The 14,809-nt window shown below is 64.3% G+C and overlaps 2 protein-coding genes across 3 annotated transcripts; one reads left to right on the top strand and one right to left on the bottom strand.

Moving 5' to 3' along the window:
• Positions 1-2,509: 2,509 nt before the first annotated feature.
• Positions 2,510-8,594, top strand: UBALD1 (UBA like domain containing 1). Its single transcript, XM_068699580.1, has 3 exons — positions 2,510-2,762; positions 6,767-6,826; positions 7,542-8,594. The coding sequence occupies exons 1-3, from the start codon at positions 2,655-2,657 to the stop codon at positions 7,860-7,862; spliced, it is 489 nt and encodes a 162-aa protein (XP_068555681.1). The 5' UTR covers positions 2,510-2,654; the 3' UTR covers positions 7,863-8,594.
• An 873-nt stretch (positions 8,595-9,467) lies between these two features.
• C15H16orf96 (chromosome 15 C16orf96 homolog) lies at positions 9,468-14,778 on the bottom strand. Of its 2 annotated transcripts, none has more exons than XM_068699536.1 (15): positions 14,323-14,778; positions 13,119-13,223; positions 12,774-12,854; positions 12,490-12,570; positions 12,240-12,378; positions 11,812-11,897; positions 11,536-11,646; positions 11,165-11,326; positions 10,825-10,913; positions 10,510-10,572; positions 10,320-10,415; positions 10,119-10,242; positions 9,936-10,035; positions 9,736-9,816; positions 9,468-9,603 (listed from the first exon to the last, which is right to left on the bottom strand). In XM_068699536.1, exons 1-15 carry the CDS (start codon positions 14,776-14,778, stop codon positions 9,524-9,526), a joined length of 1,854 nt encoding a protein of 617 aa, XP_068555637.1. In that variant the 3' UTR covers positions 9,468-9,523. The 2 variants fall into 2 exon arrangements, with proteins under 2 accessions (XP_068555637.1, XP_068555639.1); XM_068699538.1 differs by having other exon boundaries at positions 11,812-11,894.
• Between the last annotated feature and the right edge of the window lie 31 nt (positions 14,779-14,809).

Here is a 14,809-nt window from a genome sequence, read left to right as displayed (position 1 = left end):
TGAGGCAGCTCCTCCTAACTCACCTGCAGCCCTACTCAGAGTGTGTTCAGGTCCTGTGTGCAGTCACTTCTGAACACTGGAGAACAGGCCCTCCGATGGAGCCCGGTGGAGCCTGGCTTTGCACAGCACTGGCGCTGCCTGCTGCGTGTCCTGGTGTCCTGAAGCCATTGGGACAGCCCCTGAGCGGTTTTAGGGACAGGAGCAGCCATGGAGAGGGTGGCCAACATGAGCAGCAGGGCTCTGGGACACACTGTCAGCCCCAAAGAAGCTGGCCACGGCCCAGTGCTGGCTCGCACAAAGGCAGGATGTTGCACCACCGCCGGCCTCCGTCCCACTGCCGGAGGCATGGGGGAGGGAAAGCGAGTGGCTCGGGGCCGCAGCGGCTGCCGGCAGCACGGTGGGGACCTGGCTGCTCCCCCAGCCCCAGGAACATTGGGCTCATCGGGCAGCAGAGGAACGTGGGCCCTGGGCTGCCCGGAGCCTCCCGGGTGCCACTTTCCCCACTCTCTCCACGGCTCTCGGGGCTGTGCTGCAGCCGCAGTTGTGGCATGGGTTTGACTCTGTCACCTCCAGGCTCCCTGAGCCTCTATTCCCCTCGCTGTGCTGTGTGTATAGAGGCAAGGAGAGGGGCTGGGAGGGCAGGAGGCTGACCCTGACATCCCCAAAGTGCTCCCACGAGGGCATCCTGAGCCCCCCGGTGACATTGTGTGCAGTGATGCCAAGCTGAGGGGGAGCCGGGTAAAGCTCTTGGGATGCTCCACCAGCACACTCGCTGCCACCAAGGTACGTCGCCGTGTCCCAGACCTGGCTGTCACCCAGTACACCGCTTCTCCCCAAAAAACAGGGCTGGAACAGTGCTCTGAAGCGGGATCTCAGCTACCAGAGCATGACCCGGGGAGCACACCTCCAGCCCGGCCAGGAGTGAAGGAGGGCACCCGGCTTCCCCAGCCACATGTCTTTCTCCAGCCAGCTCCTTCGGAAGGCTCCTGGGAAGCGCCTGCCATGGCAGCAGTGAGCAGGAATTACACCGCCTGCACCCTGCCGCTCACCAGCAGCAGCCAAAGTCCGGCTGTGCAGGGCTTTTATTGCCCGGCGACACCAACCGCTTCGAATCTGTTGCCCCCTCCCTGGTGCTGTCACTTTGTTGTCCGGGTGCTTGTAAAAACAGCACGGCTCGGGAGCCCCGGAGGCTCTCCGGGGTTATTCCTGCCTGGGAGGAGCGGCGAGCCCCTGAACTTTGCCTCTTTGAACGCTGCCCGGCTCCAAAGGGCGTGCGACCTGCCCCGACAGCACTGCCAGGCGGGGGCCAACCCTTCCCCTTCGCAAATCAAACTTGAAGATTTCCAAGAGTGTCTGGTTGTGTCTGGTTAAAACAACCCTCCAGGAGACCTGCCTTCACACCCGCAGGCTGCAGGCCTCCCCCTGCCCCTTCCCTTTTGTTTTTTTGGGGGTTTTCCTTCATGTTTTTCAGACCCAGCGGCCGCCTTGCCACAGGGGCTGCGGTGCGGGCAGGGATGCGGTGCCCCCGGCTCCTTCCAGAACATTCCCTCACGTGCTGCCACCTCACGGGGCAGAGCCACGGGCACGTTCGGTTAGAGGCGCTTTATGAGGGGTGTTTTACTTTTATTTCGTATTTCGTGAGGGGCATTTTACTTTTATTTCGTATTTCATGAGGGGCATTTTACTTTTATTTTGTATTTCATGAGGGGCATTTTACGTTTAATTTCATGTTTTGTGAGGGGCATTTTATTTTTACTTTGTGTTTCACGAGGGGTATTTTATTTGGCATTTCATGAGGGACATTTTACTTTTATTTCGTATTTCGTGAGGGGCATTTTACTTTTATTTGGTGTTTCATGAGGGGCATTTCACTTTTATGTGGCATTTCCTGAGGGGCATTTGATTTTTATAGGCATTTCCTGAGGGATATTTGACTTTTATTTCACATTTAACGACAGATATTTGACTTTTATTCGGCATTTCACGACAGGTATTTGAATTTATTCAGCATTTCACGACAGGTATTTGACTTCTATTCGGCATTTTCTCTCGCTGCCACCACCACGGCCCCAGGCCTCAGCCCCCCCTCCGGGGGCGTGCCCACCGTGCGCGCGCGCGGCCGTTGCCGCACGTCAGCAGGAAGCGGCACGCGGCCGCCTGTAAACACCGCGCCCCCCCCCTCCCCCCGCCATCACCCCCCGCCCGGAGCCGGGCCCGCCCCCGCCGCCCTCTCATTGGGGGCAGCGGCGTTGTTGACCATATATGGCCAGGTACTACCGCACGGCGGGCGGCGGTTGGCCAACGCGCCGCGTCACTCAAACGCCCGCCGGCTCCTGCAAACAAAGCGGGGGCTGCCGGGAGCTGTAGTCCGCGCGGCGGCTCCGCGGGGGGGCAGCGCGGCGGCGGAGGGAGGGGAGAGAACTACAAATCCCGGCAGCCCTTGGGGGCGGGCTGCGCTCCCGCCCTGCGGGGCTGGCCGGGCGCCGTGAGTCAGTGCCCAGTAAACATTGGCGTGAGGCGCGCCGGCTGCGCGATGGTGGCGGCGCCGTGAGGGCGGCGGGAGGAGGAGGAGGAGGAGGAAGGGAGGGAGGAAGAAAGAGAAGCAGCAGGAGGAAGAGGAGGAGGAGGAGGAAGAGGAGGGGGCGGGGGGGGCCATGGACGAGCTCAAGCACCAGGTGATGATCAACCAGTTCGTGCTGGCGGCCGGCTGCGCCGCCGACCAGGCCAAGCAGCTGCTGCAGGCGGCGCACTGGCAGTTCGAGGTGAGGCGGCCGCGCCCCGGGCACGGCGGGGACGGGACGGGCCCCAAGCGTCAGGGGGGGACGGGGACGTGTCCCGGGGGCTCCCCCATCCTCCTTCAGGGCCTCCCCGCAGCGCTCCGGGCCCGGCTCCCCCCCCCCACCCCCGGTAGCCCCCGGTGGCCTCAGGCCCTGCCGTAGCCGTGCAGCCGCCGGGCCCTGGGCACCGCTCGGTGTTTGGGGAGGGGGGGGGTGAGAGCCGCAGCCCGTCCCGGGGCCGCCCGGCTTTGTGCCGGCCGTGGGCTGGGGCAGGCAGCGCGGCAGCACCTCGCCAGCCGCTCGTTGTGCCCAGCACCGCCCCGGCCTTCGGAACCGAGCCCAACGGGGCCCTCCCTGCACGCTCGTGGGCCCGGCAGGCTTCGTGCCCCCGCCGTGCCCACCCCACCTCACGCCTCGCCCGGCACGGCCCCTGCGAGAGCGGCGGGCGCGCTGCGTGCGTGACGTGCCCGGGGCTTTGTTTACCAACACGGGGCGGCGGCGGCCCTCTGGGGCCTTCTGAGCAACCCCCCCCCCCTTCATCCCTCTGTGGACGGGAGGAGGGCTGGTGGCAGCCGCCAGAAGTTGCTTTTTTTTCCTCCGAAGGGCTCCCGGCGGAACTTTGCCACCGTTGGGCGAGTTGCACAAGTCCAAACAGCCGTCTGCTGCCGGTTCGGCGCTCACATGACTCAGAGGAAGCTGGGCTGTAAACAAACGCGCTGCGCTGAGCCATTACCGTGTTCCCACTCACTTTTGGTGCAACGGTCAGATAATTCCCTCTGCAAAATGGCCGCTGGGCATGCCTTCCTCGGGGAGCCACGCCGGGGAGGTGCTGGCTCCCGGCTCCGGGGCGATCGCACCTCTCGGATGCGATGTGCTGAGGCTTTTGTTATTCCAGCCTGCTGCCCGTTTGCTGGCTGGCCCGGCTCTGTGGCGAGAATAAATTGGTGGAGTTCAGGCAGGTTCAGCGCTAATTTCCGCTGCCTTCAGTCAGGGTTTCCTTGGTTTCACGGCACTCCTCCAGGGGCACGGTGCGAGCCCTCTGGTGCCCGCAGGCTGCTGCCCCGGCTCCTTTTGCCAGTGCTTGGAGCAGCACCTGCCTGCTCCAGCCCCGATCACTGCTTCTGCACGGGGGTGCAGGAGGGAGAGGGAGGCCGTGGGGTGATGGCCTCCTTGGGGAGCCAGCAGGGGCCTGATCCCCCCGGTCAGACATGTTTGGCTCTGTGCTGAGCCCAACCTGCTGGTGGAGCCCCTGGGTCGGCAGCGAACCTCCAGGCAGCCCCAATCCCCTGAGGGCTGCTGGGGGAGGGTGCTGCGGAGAGGTTTGGCTGCCTGGTGTCCTGCTGGCCCTGCGCTTTGTCTGGGGGAAGGAACACGGCCCCGGACAGCGCGTGGGAGTGGGGGCGGGTGGGAAGCTGCTCTGGGGGTACGTACAGCTGCCTTTGCTGCAGGATGAGCAGCTCCAAGCCCGTACCGTGTCCAGGCCCCTGACAAGGAAGCCGTTTATTTTGCAGGAATGCTCCCCTGTCCTCAGGGCACGGGCAGCAGCTCGTGGGTAACACGTGGGTCTCCCCTTGTGCTCGCTGTGACTTCGCTCCTGTCTCACAGGGAACCCGGGGCCTCCTCGTGCTGCACTCTGCCATCGCCTCCCTGCTCCCAGGGACCGGCAGGGATGTCGGGGGGGCTGAAGGAGGCAACTTGGGGCTGGCAGAGGGGCCCTGGGGGGCCACGGGTGCCCCTGCTGGGGGAGGCACCAGGAAGGGCAGCAGGCATCCACTGCGGCTGGGCCCCAGCAGCGAGGTGTTGGCAGAGCCTGAGCTCGGGGCTGAGCCGTGCACCGGGCTCCTTTCTCAGGTAGAAGAGTATTAATTGGCTTTCTGACGCACTGGTTGCCCCTGGGGCTGCTTGGGAAGAATAAGAAGACGTCAGCTGTTTAAAAAAAAAAAAAAAAAGGCTCGATTCGTGCCTTTTTGCTGCTGCAGAGCGCGGTGTCTCCGCTCAGGGTTGTGCAAGGGGAGCAAGGGGAGGAGCAGGTGCCCGGCTCTGCTCGCTGTGGCTCTGGTTGGGATTTCCACTTTCTCTTCTGCTGTCTTTATGCTCTAGCGAGCTCCTTCCCCTTCCTTTGTGGCTGAGGGGCAGGGGGCCCCTGAGGGATGAGGGGCCCCCATCGCTGCTGCCGCCTCCTGGCACCCTGGGGAGTGGAGAAATGCTGCGATCAGCGCGGGGCCTTGTGGCCCTGGCACCCGGTGCCCCCGGGGACAGCCCCCCCTGTGTCTGGGGGGTACGCGAGGCCCGGAGCAGCGAGCGGAGGAGCTGCTTCTGCTGCTGCTCCTGGAAACAGGCAGGTTGAGGAGGGGAGAGCGCGGTGTTTTGGGCAGAGGGGCCATGGTTGTGGTGTGTCCTGTGCCCAGACGGCAGCTTTCATCCTGGGGCTGGGGGGGGGGGACAGCAGGGGCCTCCTGTGCCCCCGCCCGCTGCTGGCACAGTCCCAGATCCGAGGCCACTGGGGGCACAGGAGCACAGAGCAGCTCTAATCGCCTTATGGCGTTGGGCTGTGCCCACACCTCTGCGCCTGCTTCCCGTTTGCTGTTTTCCCCCTTCCTTATCGCCTTCCCCGCTGCCTGAGATAGCGTCTGAGGGCAGAGCCGTGCGACCTCACCCGGGACGAAGGTGGCGCGGTGCTGGGGCTGATCTCCAGGCCCGCAGACCCTCCCGTTATGTCCTGCCCGTGGTGCTGGGCACTTGCAGAGGTCGCAGCCTGCCCCGTGAGGAACACAGGAATCACCTCAGCAGCCTTGCTCGGGCAGTGACCACGCGCTGCAGCACCAATTGCTTCCCCCGCCGAGGTCTGTAGCAGCCAGGTAACGCCGCCTGGTCCTGCCAGCAGCTCAGCCAGGAAACCACAGACCCCGTGCCGGCTGAGCTGCCAATGCTCGTCCCCGAGCGTGCGGCTGTGGGCACCAGGAGGAGCAGAGCACAGCGCTCACGTGGCTGCGGTGCTCGGGCTGCGGCGGGCTTGGCACAGCCTGCATCTGCCTCTCGGGTGTCCGAGCAGCTCGGGTAACCCCGCTGCTGGCTGCCAGGGGGGAGCAAGGGCTCGGTGCTGCTGCAGCCCCGTGTCTCACACCCGAGGCACGGGGAGGGATGAGCGGATGGTGGGGGCTTTGTCTTAGCCCAGAGCTGAGCCCAGCCCGCTGCCCTAATGTTCCTGTTGTGTATAACCTGCCGCCGAACCAAAGCACCGTTTTCTAGCCCCAATTCAACTAAAACCTGGCACAGAATGTGGGGCAGCTTCATTTTTGCCGACCCTCCATCAGCCCAGCCCCGTGTGCCCCCAGAGCCGCCGCTGTCTCCTCCCAGCCCTCAAACCTGCACCTGGGCTGCCCTCCTCACCAGCCTGCGCCTGGCACTCGCTCCGTGCAGCCCTCCTCGGCCCGTCACATGCCACGGGCATATGACAGCCACCAGGTTATGGCTGCTCTGAACTGGAAGCAAACCAAAACGCTGCCGCGGGCTCAGTCTCACTGCCCTGTGCAGCTCTGTGCCCGTGGTCCCATCCCATTCAGGGCACGCGTCTCGCCAGCTGCCACGCCGCTTCCCCTGCTGGGTTTGGGTTCGGGTTCCCCCCTCCCCCTGCCCGCAGCAGTTGCAGAGCATCACTGGGTTGTGAAACACCTGCTGGGGTCTGCTCCCGAAGTGGCCGCTTCTCCAACTTCTGCTGCTGGCTCCGTGCATGCACAGCCCAGCCCCTCAGGGCCCGTTCTGGATGTTGTCCCAGCTCTGCCAGGAGGTGGCCAAAATGGGTATCGGATGCAAGGCACTGGGCAGTGTGGCTCTGGCACCACACAAACGCCCTCTGCAGCGGGGAGCGAGCTGGAGGCAGGCTGCTGCCCCCACCACGGCCACGCACAGCCCCACTGGTGCATACAGGAGTAGGGTAGGGCGCTGTGCTTCCCTGCTGCTGCTAACATCTTCCTTTTGTTTTCTTTCAGACTGCTCTCAGTGCTTTTTTTCAAGAAACAAACATCCCCTACAGCCACCACCATCAGATGGTAAGTGCTCTCCCACCTCTCCAGCTGCTGCTTCGCACGTGGGGTGTGCGCACACAGGGGCGTGCAGACACGAGGCTGCTGCCCGCCTCAGCTCTCCCCGCGCTCCCCAGGCTCTGCTCCATTAACTCCCGTGCTTCAGCAGCCCGTAATCTGCCTGGGCAGATGTGTCTTAGGGATTTGCTGGCTGCCGTGGCCTCATTTGACTCTCCAGGACAATTGGGGATTTGGAGCGTGCAGAGCAAACGCCCGGCGTGGCCGCAGTGCGCCCAGGCTCCTGGGGGGCAGGGGCTGAGCCTGGTGCCTGCCGAGCCAGGGAGCTGCAGGCCCCTGGTGGCACCAGGAGGCGCAGCGGGGTCCTGCCCAGGCCCTCTGACAGGAGCTCTCACCACAGGATTAATCTTCAGAGCCCTAAATAACCGCTGCCTGCAGGAAGCACCCAGAAGGAGTTGGCAAAGCAAGGGAGCCGCAGCACAGCCCGCACCAGCAGCTGCTGTGTGGCCGTGCGTGGAGGGGAAGGGGTGTGGGGCATCATCAGGAGGCTGCCTGGTCCCCCCCTGCCAGGAGAGGGCCTGGGCCGTGCAGCAAGGTCCCCCAGGTCCCCCCGTGTCCTTCCCTGAGCCGGGGCTCAGCTGGAGGCGCTGGGGCTGCCACGCTGAGGGCCGATGCACCGGGACGAGCCGCCCGCCTCCCCTGACCCCCTGTCTCCTTCCCGCAGATGTGCACTCCCGCCAACACGCCAGCCACGCCGCCCAACTTCCCCGACGCCCTCACCATGTTCTCCCGCCTCAAGGCTTCCGAGAGCTTCAACAGCAGCAGCCCCGTGGCCTCCATGGCGACCTCCCCGCCGCCCCCGGCCCCGCCGCTGCCCCAGCACGGGGCCTTCAACCCCACCTGGCCCGCGGCCTCTCCCCCTGGCCAGCAGCAGAGCATGTGGACTCCGGCCCCCCCGGTGCAGCCCGCAGGCTGGCCGGCCGCCGTCTCGCAGCAGGCCACGGCAGAACAGAAGGCCAACGTGACCATGGAGGCAGAGAGATGAGGCCGCAGCGGAGAGCGCACGTGGCGGGGACCCCTGCGTATAAATATATATATATATATTTTTTTTTCCCCCCCTCCCCGAAGAGGAGAGGAACTCCGCCGCCAGAGCGTCTGGCGGCCACAGAGACACACACGAGCAAATAGCTGCCTTGCATGGGTTTGGTTTGAAGTAGTTTTTACTTGTCCTAGAGCTGAACGGAGCTCCCCAGGGACAGCGGGAGGCTGCGTGGGACGCGAGGCTGCTGCCAGCCTCTGCCTGGGCCCACGCTGTGCTCGGGCTCTCGGGGAGGGGGCGACCCCCTCCTCTCTCTCGGGACACTGGAGTTTGCATGCGAGTGACACTTAATGGAGGAGACCCCCTCACGGTCCCCGCGCCAGCCGTGCCGCCCAGCTGCGCGGAACGGGCCGTGCCGTGTCCCCCCTCCCTCGGCCCCACGCGTCCTGGTGGGGGTGGATGCCCCGCACCACTTGTTTTTTGGGGAGGAGGAGGAGAACAGGGGCTGCCCGCGCACCCCGAGTGGGCCAGCGGGTGAGTGGGGCTGGGGGGAGCACTGGGGAGCGGCACCGTCCCCTCGCCCTTCTGGGATGGGGTTTGCCCCGGGGCTGTTTGCATGACAATGTGTAACCCTAGAGACTGGGATCATTTTTAACCCCTCTGTTCTTTTCTCCTGGCGGCTGGAAGTCTCTCCGGACACGCCGCAGCCGCTTGCAATACACGCTCTTCTGCTTTCAACCCCGTGTCTTTGCTTCGTTCGCAGCAGCGGTGGGACCTGGGGAAGGCTGCCTGGGGCACAGGGGGGTTGCAGGGACGTGGTCCCCAGCCCAGGCTGCCCAAATCCCCCCAGCCTGGCCTTGGGCACTGCCCAGGATAGGGCACCCGCAGCTCCTCTGGGCAGCCTGGGCCTCGCCACCCTCTGAGTGAAGAATTTCTGCCTAATATCTAACCCAAATCTGCCCTCTTTTAGTTTAAAGCTACTGTCCCTTGTCCTGCCACTACATGGCCCTGCTAAAAAGTCTTTATCTTTCTTACAAGCCCCCTTTATTTATGAAAAGGGCCCAGTAAGGTGTCCCCTCCAGGCTGAACGCCCCCAGCTCTCTCAGCTTTTCTCCACAGCAGAGGTTCTCCAGCTCTCTGATCATTTCCTTGGCCTCTCGACCCTCTCTTACAGCACCCTGTGAGGGTGCCGCCCCTGCTGAGCCTCCTCCCCGTGCCCCTGCATCCCTGTGCTCACCGGTCAGTAATTCATTTCAATCTTTGTGTTGCTCAAGTAGCTCCTACAAGCAGTGGATTCACCTGGGCTGCCTCTGCCCTTGGAGAGGAGGCAGCAGAGGACGGATGATGAGGACTGGAGCTGGACGTTCCCTCCTGAGCCCCACCAAGAGCACGGGTGTGGTTGTGCCCTGCTGCCCCTGGTGCCGTGGCCAGGCTGCACACCCCCACAAGGGATTTGGGGGGGTCAGGCTGTGGTCGCTGACTCCCCCAGGATGCCCCCCATGTGCCTCAGCGAACCCAAGGACCACACAGGGCAGGCAGCAGAGCAAATCTTTATGGCCTGTGGTGTTACGCAGCTGTAGGGGGAAGGAGAAGCCGGGGCAGCACGGCTCCCACCCCCCTGATCCCCCGAGGCTCCTGCCCCTTTCCTACAGCCCCCCCGGGGCACCTCAGACACCCGCTGTCCTGCCACCTGCAGCGGCCTGCCACCGGCCCCCCGAGGAGACAGCTCTGGTCCGCATGGCAGCACCTGCAAGGCAGGGAGATGAACGGCCTTACACGGAGCACGACGCCCCCGGGTGGCACCCGGGGAGCGCAGGGAGTGGGGTGAGCACAGGCGGTGGGGCTGGCAGCGAGCAGGACGCCCGGGACGGGCACTCACAGGAGTATGGGGACACGTAGTGGCTGCCGTACTTGGGGGTGCGCCGCGTTTTCTCCGCAGGGGGCTGGGGGGACTTCGTGCCTTCAGGGTGAGAAGCAGGGACACCGTTGCAGGGGGGATTTGAGGGATCTGAGGCACCCCCATCGGGATGTGCTGGCTCAGGACAGAGCTAACGTGGTGCCCCTGCACTGCTCCCCTACCTGAGAGGTCCCTGCCCGGGGCGATGTTCCTGTTGGCAGCCTGTGAGCTCAGCCTGCCCTTGTAGATGACCCCGTCGATGCCCAAAATATCCACTTGGCCCTAGAGGGAGGAGCAGCTGATGCCATCAGAGGTGCCCGAGGCTGGGCTCTGCTGGTTTGGGGTGTGCGGGGCTGGGGGCTCACCTGCTGGCAGCTGAAATCTGCGGGGGCTCCGAAGGGACAGACAGTGGCAAGGGAGCTGGAGGCAGACAGTGGCCTGGGGGGGGTCACGGGGCACCGGCTGGCCTGGTTGCACCCCTCGCTGTCCCTGGGGAGGGAGCACTGCCCTTAGCGCTCCTGCCCAGGGTGAGGGACCCCCACCGCGTGTCACCTCGCAGCCCTCACCTCCCCGGCAGCTGCTGTGCCACGCGGTTGGTGCCTCCAGCGCTGGCAGGATGAGGCTGGAGGTGCAGGCTGGCCTTGCGCACTGTCACCAAGTGCCTGGGGACGAGGAGGGAAGGCAGAGGCGGGCAGCGGTCTCCAGTGAGGGTGTGGTGTGTGTGGGGGTCCCACAGGGGGGCTGCACGGTACTCACGGCCTCGGGGCCATGGCCAGGGGTCTGTCACAGGAGATGCACTTCACTGGGTGGAAGTGGTGCCTGCAACGCGGGGGGGCTGCTGAGTGCCCTGACAGCACGCAGCCATCCCACAAGGTCCCCCGGGTGGCCAGCACCCCGTGGGACAACGAGGATCTGGATGGGGTGGATAGGGCAGGATGGGACCGGGCAGGAGGGGCAGGGACAGCACGGACCGGGGGCAGAAAGGACGGGGTGGAGGGAGATGGGATGGGACAGGGTGGAATAGGATAGAAGGGGATGTGCTGGGACAGGATGGGACCCAGCAGCCCTCACCTCTTGAGGCCGGTGGGACTGCTGGTATCGAAGCAAGGCCCCTGGCAGTGGCACTGCTTGCTGAGCCTCCAAACCTGCTCCCACTGCACCTGCAGGGGAGCCAGCACTGCACAGAACCCGTGCAGGGAGGGCAGGGGGGCCCAGTGGGACACCAGGCCCCTTTCAGGGGACACGGCTGCCCCTGAGGGACGCTGGGGACACCCTGGGTTGTGCCCAGCCTGGCACGGGGACTCCTGGCATTGGCAGACTCAGGGCTCACCCTCCTGGTGCAGAGGGTACCGGGGGAACTGTCCCCTGGTGTGTGTCCCCGTCACCACCACCCTCCAGGTGACATCTCTACCTTGGAATCCACCTCGCTGACGGGATCCAGGGCTTTCCGCCTGGCCTGGCCGTGCAGGGACATCCTCTGCAGCAGGTCCTGCATCATCTCGCTCAGCTGGGCCATGGCACATTGCAGCTCGTCCTGCTTCGCTTTGGGCTCCAGCACGGCCTCGTCTGCTTTCTGAGGGGCACAGTGCCAGCCAGCCCCCCGGCCCTGCCTGCCCATGGGGCTCCCCTTTTGGGGTTCCCCTAGGCACAAGGCTCATGCCCTGCTCTGGCAGCGCCTCGTCTGCCTTGCCCTAGTGCCTGCCTAGTGCTCCTAGTGCCCGGATCGGACACAAATCATGGCACGAGTGGCTCCTCCTCAGCTGAGCCTGGGACTGTGCTCACCTGGGTGTCCTTGGTGTCAGCCCACAGCCGCTCCGCAGCCTCTTGGAGTCTCATGCATTGCTCCTGCAGCTGCCCCACCTGGCTCAGCACCTCCCTGCCAAAATCTGGCCCCTAGGGAGGACAAAACGTGGCCCCAGGTGAGGCACACGGCAGGCACCCACACGAGGCAGTGAAGGAGGCTTGCAGATGACACCAGAGCAGTCCTGGTGAGCAGGGTGATGGGCTGCAGACCCCAGGCCACGGGGCAGCAACCCTGAGGTCTGGGCATCTTGGCACCTTCTCTCCTTTGTCCTGCAGGTGCTTTACTTCGCCTTGCACCCTCTCCAGTCGGATGGCCACATCCTCCAGGGTCCCCGAATCTGCTGAAAACAGACACCAAAGCTTTGCTCCAGGCAGCACTGGCTCCTGCAGGCCAGCAGCGCAGCGCTGTCCCTAACCCGGGTGGCTTTATGGCTGGGGAGATGCCCCAGCCCTGCTGCCAGCCCCCAGTTATGGCCCGCACCAGGGCACCCGTGGGCAGGAGCCACATCCACAGCATCCGTGCCGGTGTGTTTGGGAGCAAGGCAGAGGGACAAGGAGGCTGCAGCAGCTTGGGGACCCAGCCGGGATGGCTGAGTGTGGCACCAGCACGCACTGGTCCTGGCAAGGACCCAGTGGGACAACCCAGCACGGCAAGCTGATGTGGTGGGGCCGTGAGTGCTCACCACGCTGCTGGAGCTGCTTCTCGTGGCAGCTGATGCAGGTCTCCACGGCCACGTGCCGCTCCGGCAGCCAGCTCAGCCTGCACTGTGCCTCCTGCGCTGGCTCCTGGGGGGCCTCAGGGCTGGGCTCCCGGCTGGAAAGCTGAAATGGAACAGCCCTGAGGTTTTCGGGAAGGAGAAGAGCCCTGTGCCGTGCCAGAGCAAAAGGGACAGCCCCCAGCAAAGAGCCTGGCAGCCAGGAGTGTGCACAAACCTCGCCAGTGGACACCCTGCAGAGTGAGCACAGCACACTGGCCTGCCAGGGGAAGGTGCCCAGCTCCCGACGCACCTCTGCCTGTAACCAGAAGAGAAATTAGCCCTGCTGCAGGAGGACAGCCCTGGGTTGGGGACAGTGACACCAAACCCTCCCATAACCCCCAGTGCCACTCTGTCCCCAAGCCTGCAGGGCGGTTGCAGGGGCTGGGCGCTGAGTGCCTCTGAGCACCGGTGCCGTGGGTGCCCACTCCCAGCCCCTCTGCTGGGGATCTCCCCGCTCACCATTTGGTCCAGGATGTTCTGCAGGAGGTTGCTGTGCTTGTCCTGCTGTGCCGCCCGCTCTTGCAGCTCCTCCAGACCAGCCTGAGAAACAAGGACATGGGAGGGCTCAGTATCCACAGGGAGTGGGCATGGTGGGGGGGCAGTACCCGCAGTGATAGGCAAGGATCAGCAGCGCCCAGCCCAGGCCATGGTGAGGCTCTGTGAGGTCTGTCCACAACCCCTGGGCAGATCCCACATCGCCCAGGTCCTCCTTGGGGTGGGAAGGAGCCCGAGACCCAGATCTCACCCCTGTCACAACCCCTCTGCTGAGGGCCCTCCAGCAGCAGCCCAGCTCCGCGCACGCACCTTCTGGAAATTGTCCTTCAGCAGCTGCAGCTCTTCCTGGAAGGCCTCGATGGTGGTTTTCAGAGAGCAGCTGGTGGTGAGCATCTCCTGGAGCTTGTCTGTGACCTGAGGAACAGGGAGGGGTTCAGTTGGTGCTGCTGGGTCCCTGCAGGCTTGGGGGATGTGGTGAGCAGGGAGGCTGAGCAGCCCGGAGGTGTCTCTGGGACACAGGGCTCCATCCCAGAGGGGCCACAGCCCCACAGCATCGACCACATCTGGCTGGCCCGTGGCCATACCCATGGAGCTCCCCTAAACTCGGATGAAAGAGGGTGAAGGGGAACGTGTATCCTGGCTCCCGCTGCCTCGCCCTGGCAAAGTGCTGCCACCTTTTCCCTTTGCTCTTGGATCATGCTCAAAGCTGAGCTCATGAAATATGAGATGGGACCAGCCTGGGGCTGTCAGGTCTCACAACAGATGAAGAAATCTTGGGTTTACTGCAGGCTGGCCCTGTGCTGCCTCCGAGGTGTCCGCAGTCCAGCCTGGACACCAGCCCTTCTCCAAGCAGGGAGGGCACAAAGCTCTCACAACTCATCCTTGTGCTGCCACGTGCAACTTGAGCAATGAAGCCAGCTCTGATGCTGCATACTGTGTTTCCAACATGGGATCTGAACTTTAACAGACAAATAAATTGAACCTGTGCCATGGCCACGTCTCCTATGGATGGGGTCCTGAGCTGCCCATGAGGCAGCACTGCTGTCATCTGCAGTTCAGCCATTCTGTGTTGCAGGGCAGAGACAGGAGACTCAGCATGCACTGGGACACCCCAGGCCCCAAGTACAACTGTGGGGACTCTTGTCAGGGCAGGATGGGACCCAGCAGACTCAAATCTCAGAGTTTATGCTGCTAGAGCCTTGGAGACAAGTGTAATGTGGCCAAAACTACCTTTGGCCAGTGCCTGTGTTAAAATACTGCTCCTTACTGAGACTCCCACAGTGTAACTGGTGGCAGCTGAGCCAGAAACATGTCTCTACCCTTTGCCAGGCCCTCCAGTCTTAGGGCAGCAGGGATTCCCATGGACAAGCCCCTGCATTGGTGAGGCACCACACAGACACATCCCTGTGTAGGGCAGGACACTGTGTAGGGCAGGATGACGCACAGCACAGGGCCATGCCAGCAGCCTGGCACCCCACTGAAGATGGGCACACTCCTGAGGACGGCTGCTGACCTTTGTCATGCCCTCCTCGATCGCCTCCATCCTCTTCGTCAGCTGTGTTGTTTGGCACGCGTCAGTGCCTGTCCTGTCCGTGTCCTGCCTGGGGGTCGGCGGCTCCGTGGTGCCCGGGGACCCTCTGGGGCTGCCTGGCCGCCCCTCTGCCTGCAGGACGAGGGTGGGGGGCCTGCCCCCAGCCCCAGCCCCGGGCTCCAGGAGCCCCCTCTCGTCCTCCGAGAGCTGCGTGGAGGCATCCTGCAGCCGCAGGTGCTCCAGGAGGCCTCGCAGGAGGAGGTGGAGGGCACCGGTGTTGACGCTGACGCCGTTGGGCGTGCGGAAGGCGACGTCCGCCAGCTCCGCCAGCGTGACCGAGACGCTCATTGCTGCCTGTGGCTCCCGGGGCTGCCCACCCGGGGCTGAGGTCACAGCCCCGTTACCCGGTGATACCCCAGGGTTCTGCCCCGGCCCCATCCCACCAAACGGCCGGGGTCCGCCGGGCCGA

This window comes from Anas acuta, chromosome 15 (genome assembly GCF_963932015.1).
Source record: "Anas acuta chromosome 15, bAnaAcu1.1, whole genome shotgun sequence".
Lineage (NCBI taxonomy): Eukaryota > Metazoa > Chordata > Aves > Anseriformes > Anatidae > Anas > Anas acuta.
The sequence above is the reverse complement of the archived record's forward strand: the minus strand, read 5'-3'. Positions and strand labels throughout refer to the sequence as shown.